Source organism: Hippocampus zosterae, chromosome 10 (assembly GCF_025434085.1).
Source record: "Hippocampus zosterae strain Florida chromosome 10, ASM2543408v3, whole genome shotgun sequence".
In the NCBI taxonomy this organism is placed as follows: domain Eukaryota; kingdom Metazoa; phylum Chordata; class Actinopteri; order Syngnathiformes; family Syngnathidae; genus Hippocampus; species Hippocampus zosterae.
This window is the reverse complement of record NC_067460.1, coordinates 7,475,997-7,492,879: the sequence shown is the minus strand read 5'-3', so window position 1 is coordinate 7,492,879 and position 16,883 is coordinate 7,475,997. Positions and strand designations below refer to the sequence as shown.

General features: G+C 42.1%; 2 protein-coding genes across 3 annotated transcripts in view; both read left to right on the top strand.

Moving 5' to 3' along the window:
* psmd2 (proteasome 26S subunit ubiquitin receptor, non-ATPase 2) overlaps positions 1-16,883 on the top strand; it is a 266,709-nt gene that overhangs the window by 88,626 nt on the left and 161,200 nt on the right. The window lies entirely within an intron of this gene.
* Positions 1,610-16,831, top strand: sgpp2 (sphingosine-1-phosphate phosphatase 2). Of its 2 annotated transcripts, XM_052079052.1 has the most exons (5): positions 1,615-1,991; positions 3,498-3,659; positions 13,085-13,264; positions 14,866-14,955; positions 16,180-16,831. In XM_052079052.1, exons 1-5 carry the CDS (start codon positions 1,887-1,889, stop codon positions 16,720-16,722), a joined length of 1,080 nt encoding a protein of 359 aa, XP_051935012.1. In that variant the 5' UTR covers positions 1,615-1,886; the 3' UTR covers positions 16,723-16,831. The 2 variants fall into 2 exon arrangements, with proteins under 2 accessions (XP_051935013.1, XP_051935012.1); XM_052079053.1 differs by lacking the exon at positions 3,498-3,659 and having other exon boundaries at positions 1,610-1,991.

The window sequence follows — 16,883 nt, the reverse complement described above, 5'->3', positions numbered from 1 at the left end:
AAAATAAATAGTAGTAATGGTAGTGGCAAGTATGAAGTAATGAGCATTAATGACGATAAGAACAGATTAAAAAAAATCAAAGAAAATCCCCATGCCCAGCAATGGGCTTATTTAAGTGAATTATTTGACGTTGTCATCTACAAGAACAACTATGTTTATAATATTTGAGTTTGAGAATTCTGTTTTCTGAAAATGTTGGGATTACCCGTTTTCATGCATGAGCAGTCCTGTACACATGGTAAATAGGATATTCTCATCTAAACCACGATGCACGCACAACGTCATGACACAGCTAAACATAATTTCCACGTCTTACTTCGAACTGTGAATAAAATACATGATATTCATATCTTTTACCACATTAATAAAGTAGTCGATTGCTGCGTTGCTCCAAAGTATGGTTCTGTGCTGCTCCTTAGTTTTGCCATGTTTTTTTTTTTTTTGGACATTGGATGGTATGAAAAACAGACTTCTTCTGTTTGCTTGCAGTGGTGTAAATACTGTGCATATAAATGATTTTGACTGCAGGAATCAAAGCTTTTATGCTAAAATTTGATTTTTAAAAAACTTTTAGTCAGATGTAACTCCTGACCAACCCTGGCTATCATGTAGCTCTGCCAATGATATTGATTGATACAGTTTGCCGTCTATATTGTAAGTGGTTTAACGGGCTGCTCCCTCAAATTGTGGGTCGTCTCTTTGGGTAAAACGGAGGGAAATAATAATTAAAGAGCACTGCATTCGCCCCAAAAGACACCCAGCCATCTGCTCTGTATGCCAAATGGCCAGTCCAGCCTTGGATAGAACATGTGCAGAATACAAATGAATGTTCCTTTAACTGGGGATATTCTGACCAAATATTTGGGTGAGAAAAGGAGTAACCCAGCAGTATTTGGGTTTTAAAAAATTGGAAAAAAAAAACTATGAGCATATTCAAGTTTTTGTGAGTGGATGCATGGTATTGCGGAACCGGAATAGTGCTATCATCATCCAGTATTGCAAGGGTTGTTGACTGCATGTAAACCAAGTCATTGATTCATGGCGAATCGGTTTTATCACATGCCAAGCTACCCCCCCCCCACCCCCGCCCCCAACCACATAATTTGTTATTTGGAAAATTCTTCTAATTTGAAGCAGCACCCATGGTTTGCATGTAATATTTCAGTTCTTAATAGCTAATAAATCTTTTGTTTTGTTAGTCACTTCCCATGAGCAAAGGTATGGGAACATGTGGTTTGCTTTTTTTAATCCTTTTTTCTTCCCTCTGCAGAATGCCTCTCTAAGTTATCAAAACAGTAATTGTATTTATTTTAAAGGAAAAAATCATTTTTACTTTGTACTCAAATACATTTCAGATGTTCCACTTTTTTTTTCTTTTTTTACATTACTAAAGTCCAGGAGTAAAATCAGTACTTTTACATATATTTTATTGTTGTTGTATTTTCTTTTTCTTTTACAAAACCAACAATTTCTACAGTTCCACAAGTAGAAATGTGAATACAATACCCATGCCACCGTTTGCCTTTGCTTCAAAACAAACTACCTGAACAGGCGGAGTCTATTTCGGTAGCTTCTCACGCCCATTAAACACTCCCAGACCTTTGACGAAAGGTCGATCCAACTTTTACAACTCCTCACGATAACCAGTTCTTCCCGAGTCCACCTTGCACCGCCCAGCCGCGCGTACCTGTCACACACACCAGCCGGACGCGTGCGTGGTGCGGCGCTTGCTTCTTTTCAAAGTCGCTTTCAACACATTTGAGCACATATTCTCTTCACCGGCCAAACTGGAGACCCTGGTGTACCTGCAAGATTCGGAGCTTGTGGCGGCCTTTCAGAGACGATGTGGACTTTACTTTGTCCAGGCGACGCGTCACAGTCGGGGGATGGCGCTCGCTGGAGACCCCGACCAAATTCACCAATCACGTGGTTTACGTAAAACGACGCGGGAGCGCCAGGACAGAAATTCTAACTATAAATACAACGAAGACGTAAGTACTGTACTGTTAGTGCTCCCGCAACTCACCTATTGCTAACCTAGAGAAAGCATTCAAATACACCTCTGGTATTAGTATGTCAGATTAGAAAACAGACAAGGAAAGAGTGCAATGCATATTTTTCGAACTGTGACTGGCTTTTCTTGTTAGTCTTGCTTTTTCTCTTTGCCACCAGATATTCATCTGCAAAAAGGCAATTGCTTAGATTTGCCACTCTGTCTGCCTATTTCTCGATACCTTGCGATTTGTAGTAGCAATAGTGTCAAACTAATTCAAGGATAAAGAACTTGAGATCAACCACTGCTTCATAAAAACACATTTTTGATGAATATGACTCCGAAAACGTGTTAAGTATTGACATTGAAGGTTTATTATTTAAATGTCATACACAAACAACCATCAGCAGTGGTGGAAGGATAGAGGGACAGATGTATTATCTCCATTTGCTTTGGAAGAGGCCTGCTCTTCTTCCTGGAGTCCACTGTTCTCTTTACTGTACAGTGCAGTACACTCTGACAAAAGCGCAAAAAAGTGCAGATAAAAACACAGTTTATAAATAGTTAGGTGGTTAAATGTAAATCCACATCTATTAACTTCATCCCAGCATTTTACATTTACTGCCCATAAAATGATGTTGATCTGAACATCTCAGTTTAACATTACTTCCATGTTTTACACAAGGCAACATCAACCAACATCAGAAGGGGAAATGTCTTGTAATTAAATGCTCTTCAAGTAATGTCGTCAGTCGCTGTTTATTATTTCCTTGATGAATATGGGCTAGGACATTGTAAATTAATAAAAGATAGAAAGTATTTTTGTGTAGACGTATGTACTAGTTATAAGAATAATGAAATTAAAAAAAAAACATTTTTGCGTTTGTTCATTCAGTCTGTATTTTTTACTTTTACATTATCTTAGGACTTAGGACAACGACTAAGAACAATTTAACACAGTATTATTGGCATACAGGAAGTTTTCATTTGAAAATGATGAAAGAGCATAATTGTACCCTATTTTCTGGTACAATCTGCCTGAAATTGATTTAATAAAAGAAAAATTGCTTTTAAACAGAAATGTGTTTTATTTAAGGTAGTGAGGCATGCCGTATTTTTTTTATCCACATTGTGAACACTAATTAGTGTTAATATAATCTCAGAAGTGTCATTAGTTCTGCACAATCAAGCAAGTCATTTTGTTGCTGTAACACACGATTGGGTGTTGAACTTTTAACACTTTCGTAAATCTCATTTTAACACTGGGTATTGTGGATATCTCTCTCTCTCTCTCTCTCTCTCTCTCTCTCTCTCTCTCTCTATATATATATATATATATATATATATATATATACAGTATATATAGAGCAAGTACTTTTACTGACTCTGCCAATGAACAGATATGATCATCAAAATGGTTATTTTAATGAGCCGCAGATGAGGTTCAAACTTAAAGCGTTTGGTTGAGCCGTTGTTTTATTCATTGCTGCTTGTTTGTTAACAGGGCTGCGGCGCACCGGAGTATGAAGTGAGGAACTGGCTGCTGCACTTCCTTTTTCTGTTCTCGGCTGGCCTTGGTCACGAAGTCTTTTATATCACCTGTCTACCATGTATTCATTGGTACCTGGACCCCTTCCTTTGTCGACGCCTCATTAACATGTGGACTGTGAGTCAAAATATATACTCGGCCGTATACTGTATTCATGATACTCAATACTGAGAGCTGTGTCTCATTGCCAAAATGAGTAGCCCATTTTAATCATATGTGGAACTGCCTGAAGTATAATGCACTACAGTTATGCTCCATAGTACACTACAACAATAATGAAGAAAAAAAAGTGTTTTCGGGTAATGGTTAATGAACAAAAATATAAGGCATTAAAATGGAAAAAGCCTTTGGGCAACTTCACTTAAGCAGCTAGCATTTTAGCATAAAACAACAGTGGGTTCATGGCTGTATATTTATAAGATTACACCAGCAGTCGAGGAATAAAACAAACATTCAGGAGTCCAAGTTTTGAAGTGTGAAAGGCCCTAAAATGGAGACACTTTGAGAGGTAAAGTATAAAGAATTCAATATTCCGGTTAAAGTGATTCGAATATTCACTGGTTAGATCAGTGGTGGGCAAACTTTTTGGCTCGGAGGGCCGCGTTGACTTTTAAAATTTGACAGAAGGGCCAGGTCAGCACGAGCTATGGTACATTAAAAAAAAAAACTGCATTTGTTGACAGTCCAGATAAAACATCAACAGAACAAAAGCATGAAAGTACGGTCTTCATATACTTTTTTTAAATGACAAAAGTGTTGTTGATGACCTATTTTAGCCTGTGCATCGCTGCAGATGAGTTATGATCACACCAGTAGAAGTAGAGCGACACAGATGTACTAGGTGGTCGAAAAGATTGCCCCCCCCCCGTGTTCTGCAACTTCAAGACAATGCGCCACCTGGCGGTGAAATGCCTGTCATTACAACTCCAATTGAATACAATCATTCACATCGAACCTTAATTGTGACCTTCGGCGGGCCGGATGAAAAAGACCAACGGGCCGGATTCGGCCCGCGGGCCGTAGTTTGCCCACCACTGGGTTAGATAATAATCCTCAGGATGGAGTTTAATGACTTAATGTAGTTCAGGATATGAGAGAGTTTTCTCAAATATACACCTTTCAGTGGGTGAGAAACAATATTAAAAATAATTTGTGGTTAACACTATGTTAGCCAGCTAACTCAACACCACGACAAAATGATTCACTCACTGTCTTTACATTGAGACTTGAGACACGGAGACCCATTTGGATTTCTCTTTGCATGCTCCCTCTGTTCATCAGAAGAGTCATTTTACAGCGGTGTGACACGCGCAGATTGACGTAAATATCACATGATTTATCAAGATGGATTTCAATTATCTATCCAGCACAGTACTCACAATTGTTTTAACACAAGTTAAAAATAGCTTGAAAAAGTTCTCTCTTGTTGGTCTCGCCCGCATAGTGTGACATGTCCGACGTCATTCTTTGATTGGTTCTTCGACATTAACCAATAGCAAGACAGCGCCCTCCGACTTATGATGCGAGTCTGGATGTGGCGCACGCAATCACAATTCAGTATTTAAAAAGTGGCTTGAACAAAAGGGGAAGTGTTGGAAAGCCTAGGGAGCATTTCATCTCCTGCTATGTTTGCTAAGTGCAAAGCTAGTAGCTGATTTGCAAAAGTGGTACCACTAAACACCATCGTTAACGCACATGCACATAAAGCCTCCGCCAACATGACTTTGACAGCTGCTAGTCCCGAGTTCCTGACGCACCTGCGCCGATGGACTGAATCTTGACGGATGCATGCAACAATTGGCCATTGGTCTGGTCAGTCACGGATTGTAGTGTGACATCTGGCCAGGTCCAAGACAAAGAACGATATTTATCTGGTAGTCTGAAAGCACAACCATCGCAAACGACAAAAAAAACCTGTGTACTTTTACAAGGCCAAAACAGAGCCTCAATGTGTTTAGCCGCTCATGCCATAATGTGCTTCAGAATGTCGCAAAGACAGGCTCAGTCCCGACTCGTGGCTACACTGTCTGCATCTCAAATCACACTCAGAGCGTGAGAGAGAGAGAGAGAGAGAGAGAGAGAGAAAGACCAATGAGCAATGACTATCCATCCATCCATCGATTGTCCAATCCACTATATCCTCACATGGGTCGCGGGGTTGCTGGAGCATATCTCAGCCGTCTTCGGGCAGTAGGCAGGTGACACCCTGAACCGGTTGCCAGCCAATCGCAGGGCACACACAAACGAACAACCATCCGCGCTCACATTCACACCTAAGGACAATTTAGAGTGTTCAATCAGCCTGCCATGCATGTTTTTGCAATATTAGAGGAAACCGGAGAACCCGGAGAAAACCCACGCGGGCACGGGGAGAACATGCAAACTCCACACAGGGAGGCCAGAGCTGCACTGTGAGGTCGACACGCTAACCACTGGACCACTGGGCCACCACTACGCAATGACTACTCAATTGTTTTTGTTTGTTTGTTTGTTTTATATTTGGAACAGTCTCGATGTGTGACAGGCGTAACAAGTCAGCGTTCATTCTGTGATTCTGTAACATTTGGGAGCTTTGCATTTTGCCATATTAGCACCTCATTCACCTCTTATTCCGAGCTTTGTATACATTTTTAATCATTACCACTCTCATAAGTTTCATCAAAACAGAACATGTGTCTCTTCGTAGAAGCAGAGTATTTGATATGAGATTGTGCAAATGGTCATAATGTTGTGGGACTGGTGTTTCAAAATATTTGCACTCCTAGAACTGCACTCATGCACTCTTGGAAGGATTTCTTCTGGCATGCTCTGCAGCTCCGTCATTGTGGCCAACTTTGGGGAGGTTGCTCCAGTATGGCAGTGATCTACTTGAGCAGAAACTGTCAGTTGCTCAGGGCATTACGAGCAGGAGCCTTTGTCATGGTGAAGTACTTTACCAGTTGGACCACCACAACTCTTGCCACTTCTTGCACACCAAACGAAGCAAACCCCACAGCATCTCTTTGTAGAACATCTGATTGATGGTCCGGTCCTGGAGCAAGGTCTCACAGTGACTGATGCCTCCTGAGACGGCATGACTTTGACTTTGGCATTTGATTATCTCGTTTTCATCTGCTTTGCTGAAGTCCAGTGAAGGTTCAGCTTGTATTGGAAGATCCATGACTCATTACAAATGATGACCCTCGTAAGTCTGGTGTAATTCATCTCTTCATCACTTTGCTTGTTGTTTGACAACCTGACAAAGGTTTTGTATGGAAAAACACTTGGAAAAATGTTTCCCGACTGCAGAGAGCGGAGGGGGAAAACTGGTAGTTTGTATCTTCGGCTTGAATATACTGTCATGACAGAAGTCCTGGAACCTTTCTGACACACCTCGTACTCATGTTATTGGTCTGAGCACCCCAGAATGCTCTTCACAAAGCATCCTCTCTTCTTTCTGCAGTCCCGTCTGCCTCTTTTCACCCTTCAACCTTCTTTCATCATTCTACCCTCTCCAGTGACCTGTCTATGACACCATGCCTGTCCATATATCCCCAGGCCAGGGTCCACTGCGGCCCAGACTGATCAGACCCCTTACTGAGAGGCCATACATGAGGACATCAGAAGGAAAACACTTTTACCTTTTCAGATGTTTTGTCTATGAGAAGACCCCACAACACGAGGGAGCCTTGAATCCTATCATGACCAGAAAATTATTTTTTGACATTTTACAGAGTAAATTCAGAGTGTGTTTCAAGCAATGTGTTTTTCTGCCCTTTATGTCCCTGCCTCAAGCCCTTAGTGGGTGCCCTGTGACTGAACCCCTAGTTTGCCCCCCTTAGGGTAGGAGATAGCATTCTTTTTGCCATCCTGGCTACACTAGGCCCCTGTGTGAACTCTTCTCCTACACACACGCACACACGCACACACACACGTACCCTCTCTTCATCTCTCAGGCTAAACACACTAATTCTCCGCCCTCTAGTTAGCCATTACCAGCTTTCCTCTGTGTTCTCCTCACCCTGGTGTGCCAACCGAGTGTTTTATAGGCCTCATGACCGGTCTGTGCTTTCTGTCACTTTGAGTGGACCATTTGAACTGTCATCCCCCGGGGCTGCATCACTATGAACTTCTAACAACGACCCACCATTGTGCTTATGGACGAGTGTAATGTTCATGGGGTTCTTTGTATTATGCTGTTGCTGTGCCCCCACATTAAAAACAACTCAGGCCCACAACTGAAGTACATCCACACATTTTAAGAGCATGTTCTGCGTGGACAAACAACTATTGAATGATGAATGATAATTTGTTGGTTAACTTTGGCTTGTCAAATCATACGATGACTGTGTTGTATGCATTCATCTCAACGCACCACTGTATATTCATGACACCAGTTTATAAAGGGTCCAAGGTTGTATTTTTAACACATGCACTAAGCATGGCATGATTTTTAAAATTTGAATGTAATTTTGATATGATATGAACTGTGGTGGGTGGCACGGTGGCCTACTGGTTAGTACGTTGGCCTCACAGAGCAGAGGTGCAGGGTTCGATTCCGGGTCCGACCTTCCTGTGTGGAGTTTGCATGTTCTCCATGTGCCTGCATAGCTTTTCTCCGGGTCCTCCAATTTCCTACCGCATTCCAAAAACATGCATGGCAGGTCAATGACTTAAATTGAGTGGGAGAGTCAAAATGAATCAATAAATTATTCAAAAGCTAAAATCAAAAGGTGTGCCTTGAGCCTCCCCATAAAAATATCAACAGTCTTTGCGGACCTGATGTCGTCTGGCAGGCTGTTCCTTAGGTGAGGGACCAAAATGGTTAATAGCAGCCTCACTGTGTATTCTGGTTGTCACCCATCAAGGCTGCAAACTTACTGAGAAGTTGTGACTCGCTCCATCTATGTCAAAAGAGGTGTGTCTCGATTAGATTGGTCCCGAGTGTCCAAAACACAAACACACACAAGAAGGAGCAGAACAATGTGCATTGAACTGAAGCAAAATATGTTGCAAACACTTACTATTTTGCAATTCGTTTCGCCCATCATGATTTAAGACACACAATTTAAGAAACGCTAAACGTGTGTCAGGGTTTTTTCTTGACTCTAATGGAACACCCACCCTTCTTCCCTCGCTTGCTTCCTGATGTTGACAGATCAAAGTCCAACTCGACGCTGACCCCAATCAGAAGCCACACACATGGACACACTTCCCTGTGACTTGACCTCTTGTCACTCCGAAATATGACCATACAGTTCCCAGGTCAGCCTTTTTTAACGTGACTCGTACAAAGGCACCAGTGAGAGGCTGGTATCACAGGGCTGAATGTGATGTGTGGGTGCAGAGTGAGGGCATCATGTCAGCCACGCATTTGGGCTACATTGTTTGAATGCAGAAGAGGGCGACGTAGAGGATGAGGGTCCACTCAGTATGGCGTGTTGTGTGAATGCAGCCACAGTTAATAGATGAGGCCAGGCGTGCTTAATGGGCTCAGCATTGCCTGGCTTCTGTTTATTGTCCATTTCGTGGACCTGGTTGTGTGTTCGTGAGTAGGTGTTGAAATTAGAGTTGTTGAAATGCAAGGGAATAACTTTATTTTTAGGTATGACAACAAATGGGGATTTTGCACAAATACTCTAAATACAGCATTGTTTGGTCGTAATATAAAATATACTGCACGATCATGCTATTTTTTTCAGATACAAAGTGATGTTGTTTGTGCTTGAACAATTTCCCATAACCTTGAAATATACATTTTGAACATTTTCTTCATAAACTTGCCAAACTTTAGCGCAGTGGTTCTTAACCTCGTTAGAAGTACTGAACCCAACCAGTTCATGTGTGCACATGAACTGGACCGAAACCATCATTATTGAAAAATAAAAATGTTTTTTTAAATAAATTCAACACATAAAAACGCATTGATTAAAAATTGAAAAAAAGTAACTAATATTTCAAGACATAAGTAAACTTTTTTTTTAGTTGTGCACAAAATAAGATATCCTTTATTTGTCCCACACTGGGAAAATTTACCCAATGAACCGTGCATGACGTACTATCACGGCAGTCACACGGTGACGACAGCGTGAACTGAATTTTCCGCAGCACTGATTGGACAAGCAATGTAATATGTTCATGTGCAGCCAGTGATGGCCAGGCGGGCATGTCATAGCTAATTGACATGTTGAGTCGGCTGTGTCTTAAACTCCATGGCAGAGGCACCGTCAAACCCCTGAGACCGTTTCACAGAACCCCTATCTATGGTTTACTCGAACCCAGGTTAAGAATCACTTAGCTAAATCAAATTACGCTGGAGGCTTTTCCCCAGACAGTCAATTCTTGTTGACGGTACGGTTGATTGAATTTAATGGTATTCTAAATTGCAATGGTGCATTTGTGAAGTTGCTTTTTCGTGAATTGGGGGAATTATCATCATCCTGCGAGTGGATTATTCTTCACGCAATCATATTTATATTTAATGATTTATAAACGATTCAGCTTACAAAAAGCATCTCGGAATGCATTGTGTGTTCATATCCTGGGGATTTATAAAACCAAGCATATTTGGCATGAGAGAATTACTGTATGTAAGCTGCTCATTTCCTCATTCTCTTGGAGGTCATTAATGAAGAGGTTAGAAGTGTGAATCGCTACAGTTGTCCACATAAATTTTGTGTGCCAATTTATCACCGTTTTTGGAAATTATTAACGATGTGTACAATGATTTTGAATGGATAAATATTGTCCAGTTTCTCGCAACAAGACATTGGTCGTCTAAGGGGTGCTACAATATATTGCTGACTAAGGGGTGTTTTGAGGGTAGTCAGTAGTCAAAAGTGCAAGCAAATGTAATTTTTCTGATTAAAAAATGAGCCGAAGATAAAATATTAAAACAGCTAAACAACCAGGTATTTTAAAAAAATTATGCTTACTGCAGACATAATCCCCATAAAAACTAAAACCTCACATTTAATTTCCTACTTGAACAAAAATGTGGAATGAAAGTCGATGCTTATGACGCTCATATTCAGCCTTTTTTCTCTCTTGTAATCCTGCACGTTATCAGAAGGTCGGTAGACCTTTTTTTCGACAGCAACACATATTTTCTGATTACATTTTGAGCATATCTGAAAATATGACCTTTCTACTAATACTCTCATTATTGCTATGTGCCCCCACTCCACACATGGCGTCCCTATCTCTCACTGTCAGCCAATCATGAAATATAAAAAGCAACTCTTTAAATAAGACTGAGTTGAGCTGGCTGCTCCTGTCAGGGCACCTGGGGAAGAGAGGAGAAGGCATATTTGGCTGAGCAAACACATTCAAATGGTACTTTACACGCACACCTGCACACTCCACCCACAAAGAATGCACACAGAACCCATGCACTATTTGCGTCTTCCTGTCAAGAAATACGTCATCGGCTATGGCGGAATATTGAACCCACCGTTTTAAGAAGCTGTGCTCTCAAACCTCTCCCCCTTATTTTAACGACTTTTGGTATGATACGACTGCAGCACTTTGGGTTTTTCCCATCCCTTTTTATGTTGAGATTGCGATCACTTATTCATGGGTGTGTGGTTACTTTTAGCACACGGCCTAATTGGAGATTTTAAGTTTTACTGTTCACGGTTATGTCCTCTAGAATTTTACAGCTTCCATTACTGTTATTTACCAGTGGGGAACTGAGACGGCATTACGTTCCAGAGAATACTGCAGGAAATGGAATATCCTATACAGGATCACCACGCAGACACTCTATTGGGCCGACTTTACACAATCATAGTGACTTGCAGCAGCAATTAGAAATTCTGCTTTTTTAAAACTATTCAATTTCATTTGAAGTGACCAGAAAAATAGTACTTTGTCAGATGTGGTTTGTAGTGATGTAGAAATGCATAAGTGTTATTGTTGATGCATGATATACTAACTAATCATACGTTATGACCATTTGCATAGGATATGCTATCCAATACTGGCGCTGTATCCATCCATTCATCCATTTTCCACCGGGTCGGGTCACAGGGGCAGCAGCTTTAGCGGGGAAGACCAGATTTCCTTCTCCCCAGCCACTTCTTCCAGCTCTTCCCGGGGGATCCTGAGGCGTTCTCGGGCCAGCTGGGTGATATGGTCTCTCCAGTGCGCCCTGGGGCCTCCTGCCATTGCGACATGCAACACCTCACCAGGGAGGCGTCCAGGAGGCATCCTCATCACATGCCCAAGCCACCTCATCTGGCTTCTCTCGACACGGAGGACTAGCGGCTCGACTCTTGAGCCCCTCCCGGATGACTGAGCTTTTCACCTTATCTCAAAGGGAGAGCCCGGACACCCTGCGGAGAAAACTCATTTCGGCCGCTTGTATCCGGGATCTCGTTCTTTTGGTCACGACCCATAGCTCGTGACCATAGATGAGGGTTGGGACATAGATCGACTGGTAAATTGAGAGCTTCGCCCTTTGGCTCAGCTCCTTCTTTACCACGGCAGACCAATACAAAGTCTACAAGTACCTTGGGGTCTGGCGCTGTATCCAAATTTGGAATTTCAATTGACTAAAAAAAGAAACTTTTTGTTTTTTTACGTAGGTTGTAGTTTGCAGGGGTGTCGAAGTGTACGGCTTCAAGTGAGTTGTTTGCAAAGCGGTTTTACACACTGGCAAAAAGCCGCAATAACAATCTGACTGTCAATCAAAATTGAGCGTGACTGTCTTTGGAAAAGCAGAATATTTGATGTAGATCTTCTTTCCTTATATTTTGCAAGTAATCATAATGTGACTGGTAGGGGTGTGTTCTGGTTTACCTTATCAGAATCAGAGTCAGAATAATCTTTATTGGCCAAGTGTGTAGAACACACAAGGAATTTGTCGCCGGTAGTACAGGCTACACTAGTATCATCATAAACAAGAACATGCCAAATAAGTATGGAAAGACATTCCGTAATGTAAGGGTACCGTTGTGTGGTAGTACCACCCAATGACAGCTGTGACACAATGTCCAAAGTAGCCAGCAGAGCTAAAGTGATCACTGGCAGAATACAATCCTGGAACAGTTGTGCAGTTGGTGGAGAAAATCATTGCACCATTTTAAAGTGACCATGAGCAGTATTTGAAGAAAAGGTTTTAAGTGTGCAATTGTACAGAAGTCTTTGTATAGAAGTGTCTGGTGCTGTGGACCATTGATCGGTGACAATGGTTCAAGTAAGTACAGAGCTGGAGCTACAATGATTATTGCGTTAATGCTGTTCCACGGGGGGGAGGGGGGGGGTGCAAAATTGCATAGAGCCACTAGAAGGAAGAAGGGGTTTGAACTTCTGCTGGATTTGGTGCGTATGAATTGGTAGCGTTTGCCTGAGGGGAGTAGCTGGAAAAGGTGGTGGGCAGGGTGTGAGGGGTCCTGTTCGATTTTCCGTGCCCTTCTTTTCGTTCTTATGAATTGTCCACTTAGGCTACAATGTGCAAAATAGTATCTTTACTTTTTCCATGCTCTTGCTATCCACAACAAGAAAATCTCCATTCATTTAACATCACTTTGACGAAGAACTGTGTATTTCCTCACTTGTAGCTGGTGATGTACATCGGCCAGGTAATGAAGGATGTCCTAAAGTTGCCCCGTCCTTGCTCCCCTCCCGTGGTCAAGCTGGAGATGCGTGTTGATGCAGAGTATGGGCTGCCTTCGACTCATGCCATGGCCGCCACAGCAATCTCCTTTACATTGTTACTGAGTGCCCCTTCCAGAATCCAGGTGAGAAACACTTGATAGCACGAATGAAAATTGTGAGCCAGACATGCTTCACCCTCTCAGGAACAACGGCTACTACAGTGGACACCTTATCATGTAATCAGGTTACAGGGTGCATGAAAGGATTAAATCGAAAAAAACCCATTGGGTACAATGCATGAAACATCACTATGTTTAGGCTTTTGCCTTTGAAGATGACCAGAAAAACAACCGTTTGTCAGTTTCAGAACACATTATTTCGAAATAGATGAATTTTTCTTTTTGCATCAGTGGGCACGAGTTGCTTAGCAACAAGTGATCATTATCTCCCCTTGCTAACCTGCTGAAAAATGTACTGATGGAAAGTTAAATGTGGAAAACACATCTCTACTGCAAAAGAGGGTGACAAACAAATGCCGATTGGAATGACTCATTGTAAAAAGGGGAGGGGGCGGGGAGGGTGTGCTGGTATTTTAACAGTTTTAGTGGATTTTTTTTGTGTGCCATCTTGAATTGAGCAGTGGTGGAGGGACACTATTGAGGCCAATGTGTGCAAGCTTTATCTCTTTTAGCCGAGTGGGAAGATGGGGAGCGACGAGGGGGCTGGACAAAGGGCTGGGAGTGGCGGGGCCTACACTTTCCATCAGTCTCTAGCAACTAACATCTGTCAAGCTACTTTTTGGTCTCCTGATGGACTCCGGGGGAGTCAATGACTGTCAGTCCACGTCGCAACCTCCCGCCTCCTCGTCTTCCCGACTCCTTCACCTCTTTATCACTTTAAGTCCACCAGCGTGTCAATAAAACACTCAATGGCTCAATCATGGGCTTCTTTCATTCATTAAGGTCAGTGTTTTAATTGAAGAGCTATTTCGATGAAAATGGAGACTAAATCATTTATGGGCTCTTGAGCAAATTGGTACAGTTTTTTTTCTCAAGGTAAAAGAAATCCTCTCAAATGCTCAACACATTCATCTACTTCAATTTGGTCTGAAATATCAGAAATCCCCTGAATCAAAGAGATTCCATCGCTGCAGATAAGTTGTGGACTGATGTAGAACGCCCTGAATGTCTATAAGGCCTCAGGGCAACTTCCCGGAGCAGGTCGGAGGTCATCACAGTCAATCACACAATGACCCCCCCCCCCCCCCCCCTGTTCCTGGCATCCTTTGTGGCTATTGAAGAAGAAGAAAAAAACAACTCTCTCTTCATAAACTACCAGTGAATTGGCTTCCAGCTGCTTGCCGACATGAAAAGACACTGAAGTGGAGGGGGTGGGAGATGAATGCAGGAGGCTTCTCTTGTCACTGTTATTGAAATGGTGGAGAAACAAAACCTGCGGCTGGAGGTAAAAGATGCTGGGAAGAGATAGGCGATGGAGAGTCGGAGGTGTGAAGCACACACACTTAATGATGGCCAGTGCGTCGTGCAGAAAGGATTTGCACGTCACATTTGAACAGGATGGCCACATGGGAGATTTGATGACATATTTACAATGAAGAGAGTGGGCGGGGCAAAAGGTTTAAAATGCTGTGGTCAAGACTTCACATGACACTACATTCTTTATCTCATAATATTCACTTATTACTCACCGTTTCATGCGTTTTGCATTTTTTTCCTCGTGCCAGTTCCAGTTTGAGATGGGTCTGCTGATGGCTGTGACACTGTCGACCATGGTGTGCTTGAGTCGTCTCTACACCGGCATGCACTCAGTTCTGGTGAGCTTGTCGGCCTCATACTCGCTCAAACACTCTCACAGGCGCGGCATTTAACATTCAAGCTCAATTCAAAATACATTATTCAATCGTATCTCGTTAAACTTTCTGGCAGGGTTTTAAAGACATCATCTGCCGTTCTCAAAATACCTCCTAAAATGTTGGCTGTAAACAACAATAAGCAACGATGTCAGAGGTGTGTTGCTGAAAGGATGAATGGACAAATTCCCAGATCTTGAAATATCTTGACACAAAATTTGGTTTGAGGGCAAAATTTTACAACAAACACAAACTCACGATTTGAGCTGGTCCACGACTAATCTACACTACAATGTGAATTGTTGTGGTTGTTTTTGTGTGCCTCTCATCTAGTCAGTTCGGAAAGGCTCCACATTGCCTGTCAACTCTTTTGATTTTTGTACCGAAAAATCACCACATCAGAGCCAAAACATTTCAATCTGTAGAAGACCACATGTAGAGACTAGAGATGGACCGATTGTCTGTCAGGCTGATTATTGACGCCGATCTTTGGTATTTTAAAGCATATCGGCATCGGCATTTTTAAAACTCCTGACAGTCGATAAGGGATCCATTTAAAACTGGGTTATTTTCATGTTGCGTAACAGCCAAAACAGCCAGGGAACTTCCTGCACTCTTTTTTTTCCTTATTTGCCAGTCCAAATATTTTTACTCCACATTGGCAGTTTCACGCGTCCGTAGATGTAAAGTACATATATTTGTGAAACATTTTCTTCAGCCATATTGCTCAGCCCTACTAAGTACATTATGTTGAATTAGGCGTTAATGTAATCTTTGTATTGACCAGTTTAGTTGGCATGTTGATAGTTGCGTTGACTTCTTATGAACTCATTCACTCCCAAAGACGTATGTCTTTTCAGACGCCAAATCCCAGCTCCTCATTTTATATTGATTTACATTTTGTATTGAATGAGTTAAAGATGAAGTATTATTTCAAAACAAAATGACTTGAATTCAGCCTTTTTTCTCCGGGTCTATTTATTTTTATCAACCAATATGAAATCAAAACAAAGAAAATAAAACATTGCAGTTGTTTCAAAGTGCAAGTAATTACCGGTAACCCTTTCAGGGACAGCAATTATTCCAGTGTTCAGCTTATCATGTTATCAGGTTACAGGGTGCATGGAATGGTTCATGCAAAGTGCTAAATTATGAAGTCTCGATCATTTATCGTTATTTCTCCTTTAGGATGTCATCTGTGGCGTTTTGCTCGCAGCCCTTCTATTGTTTCTCACACACCCCTATTGGGAAGCCTTCGACCGGTTCCAGCTCACCAGTCGCGTGTCGCCAATCCTGGCGTTGACGCTGCCCCTCTTTCTCAGCTACACATACCCAGAGCTGGAGCATTACAGCACCACCCGGGGGGACACCACCACCATCCTTGGAGTCGGGGCTGGCTGCTCTGTGGGATATTGGGTGAACAAACAGTTGGGGGAGACATTTGAGCCAGAAGGAGTTCTGCCTGTTCCCTTACCCACACTGACAAGATCCGCACTGGTGTATGGCACCGCCCGCTTCCTCGTTGGAGTGGGGGCCCTGGTGGGTACTCGGCAGATTGTAAAAGCGGTCAGCCTGCATTTGTTGTTCTGGTGGCACAAAGTGCCAAAATATGACCGCAGTGCCAGGATGCGCAAAGAGATTGAAGTACCAAGCAAGTATGCCACGTACACAGCTGTTGGACTTGTTCATTCTATAATGGTCAATAGAGTCTTCCTTCTACTAGGGCTATGATTAATAGAACATTGAAGAAAACAACCAGTTCTCAAAAATGTTTATAATCTGCACTTGCAGTGACAAATATTATGTATAATGAATCCTAATAAATACTCAATGGGCTGTTGGGAGTGGTTCTGTTTTACTTTATTTTTTAAAGCAAATTTAGACCATTCTAT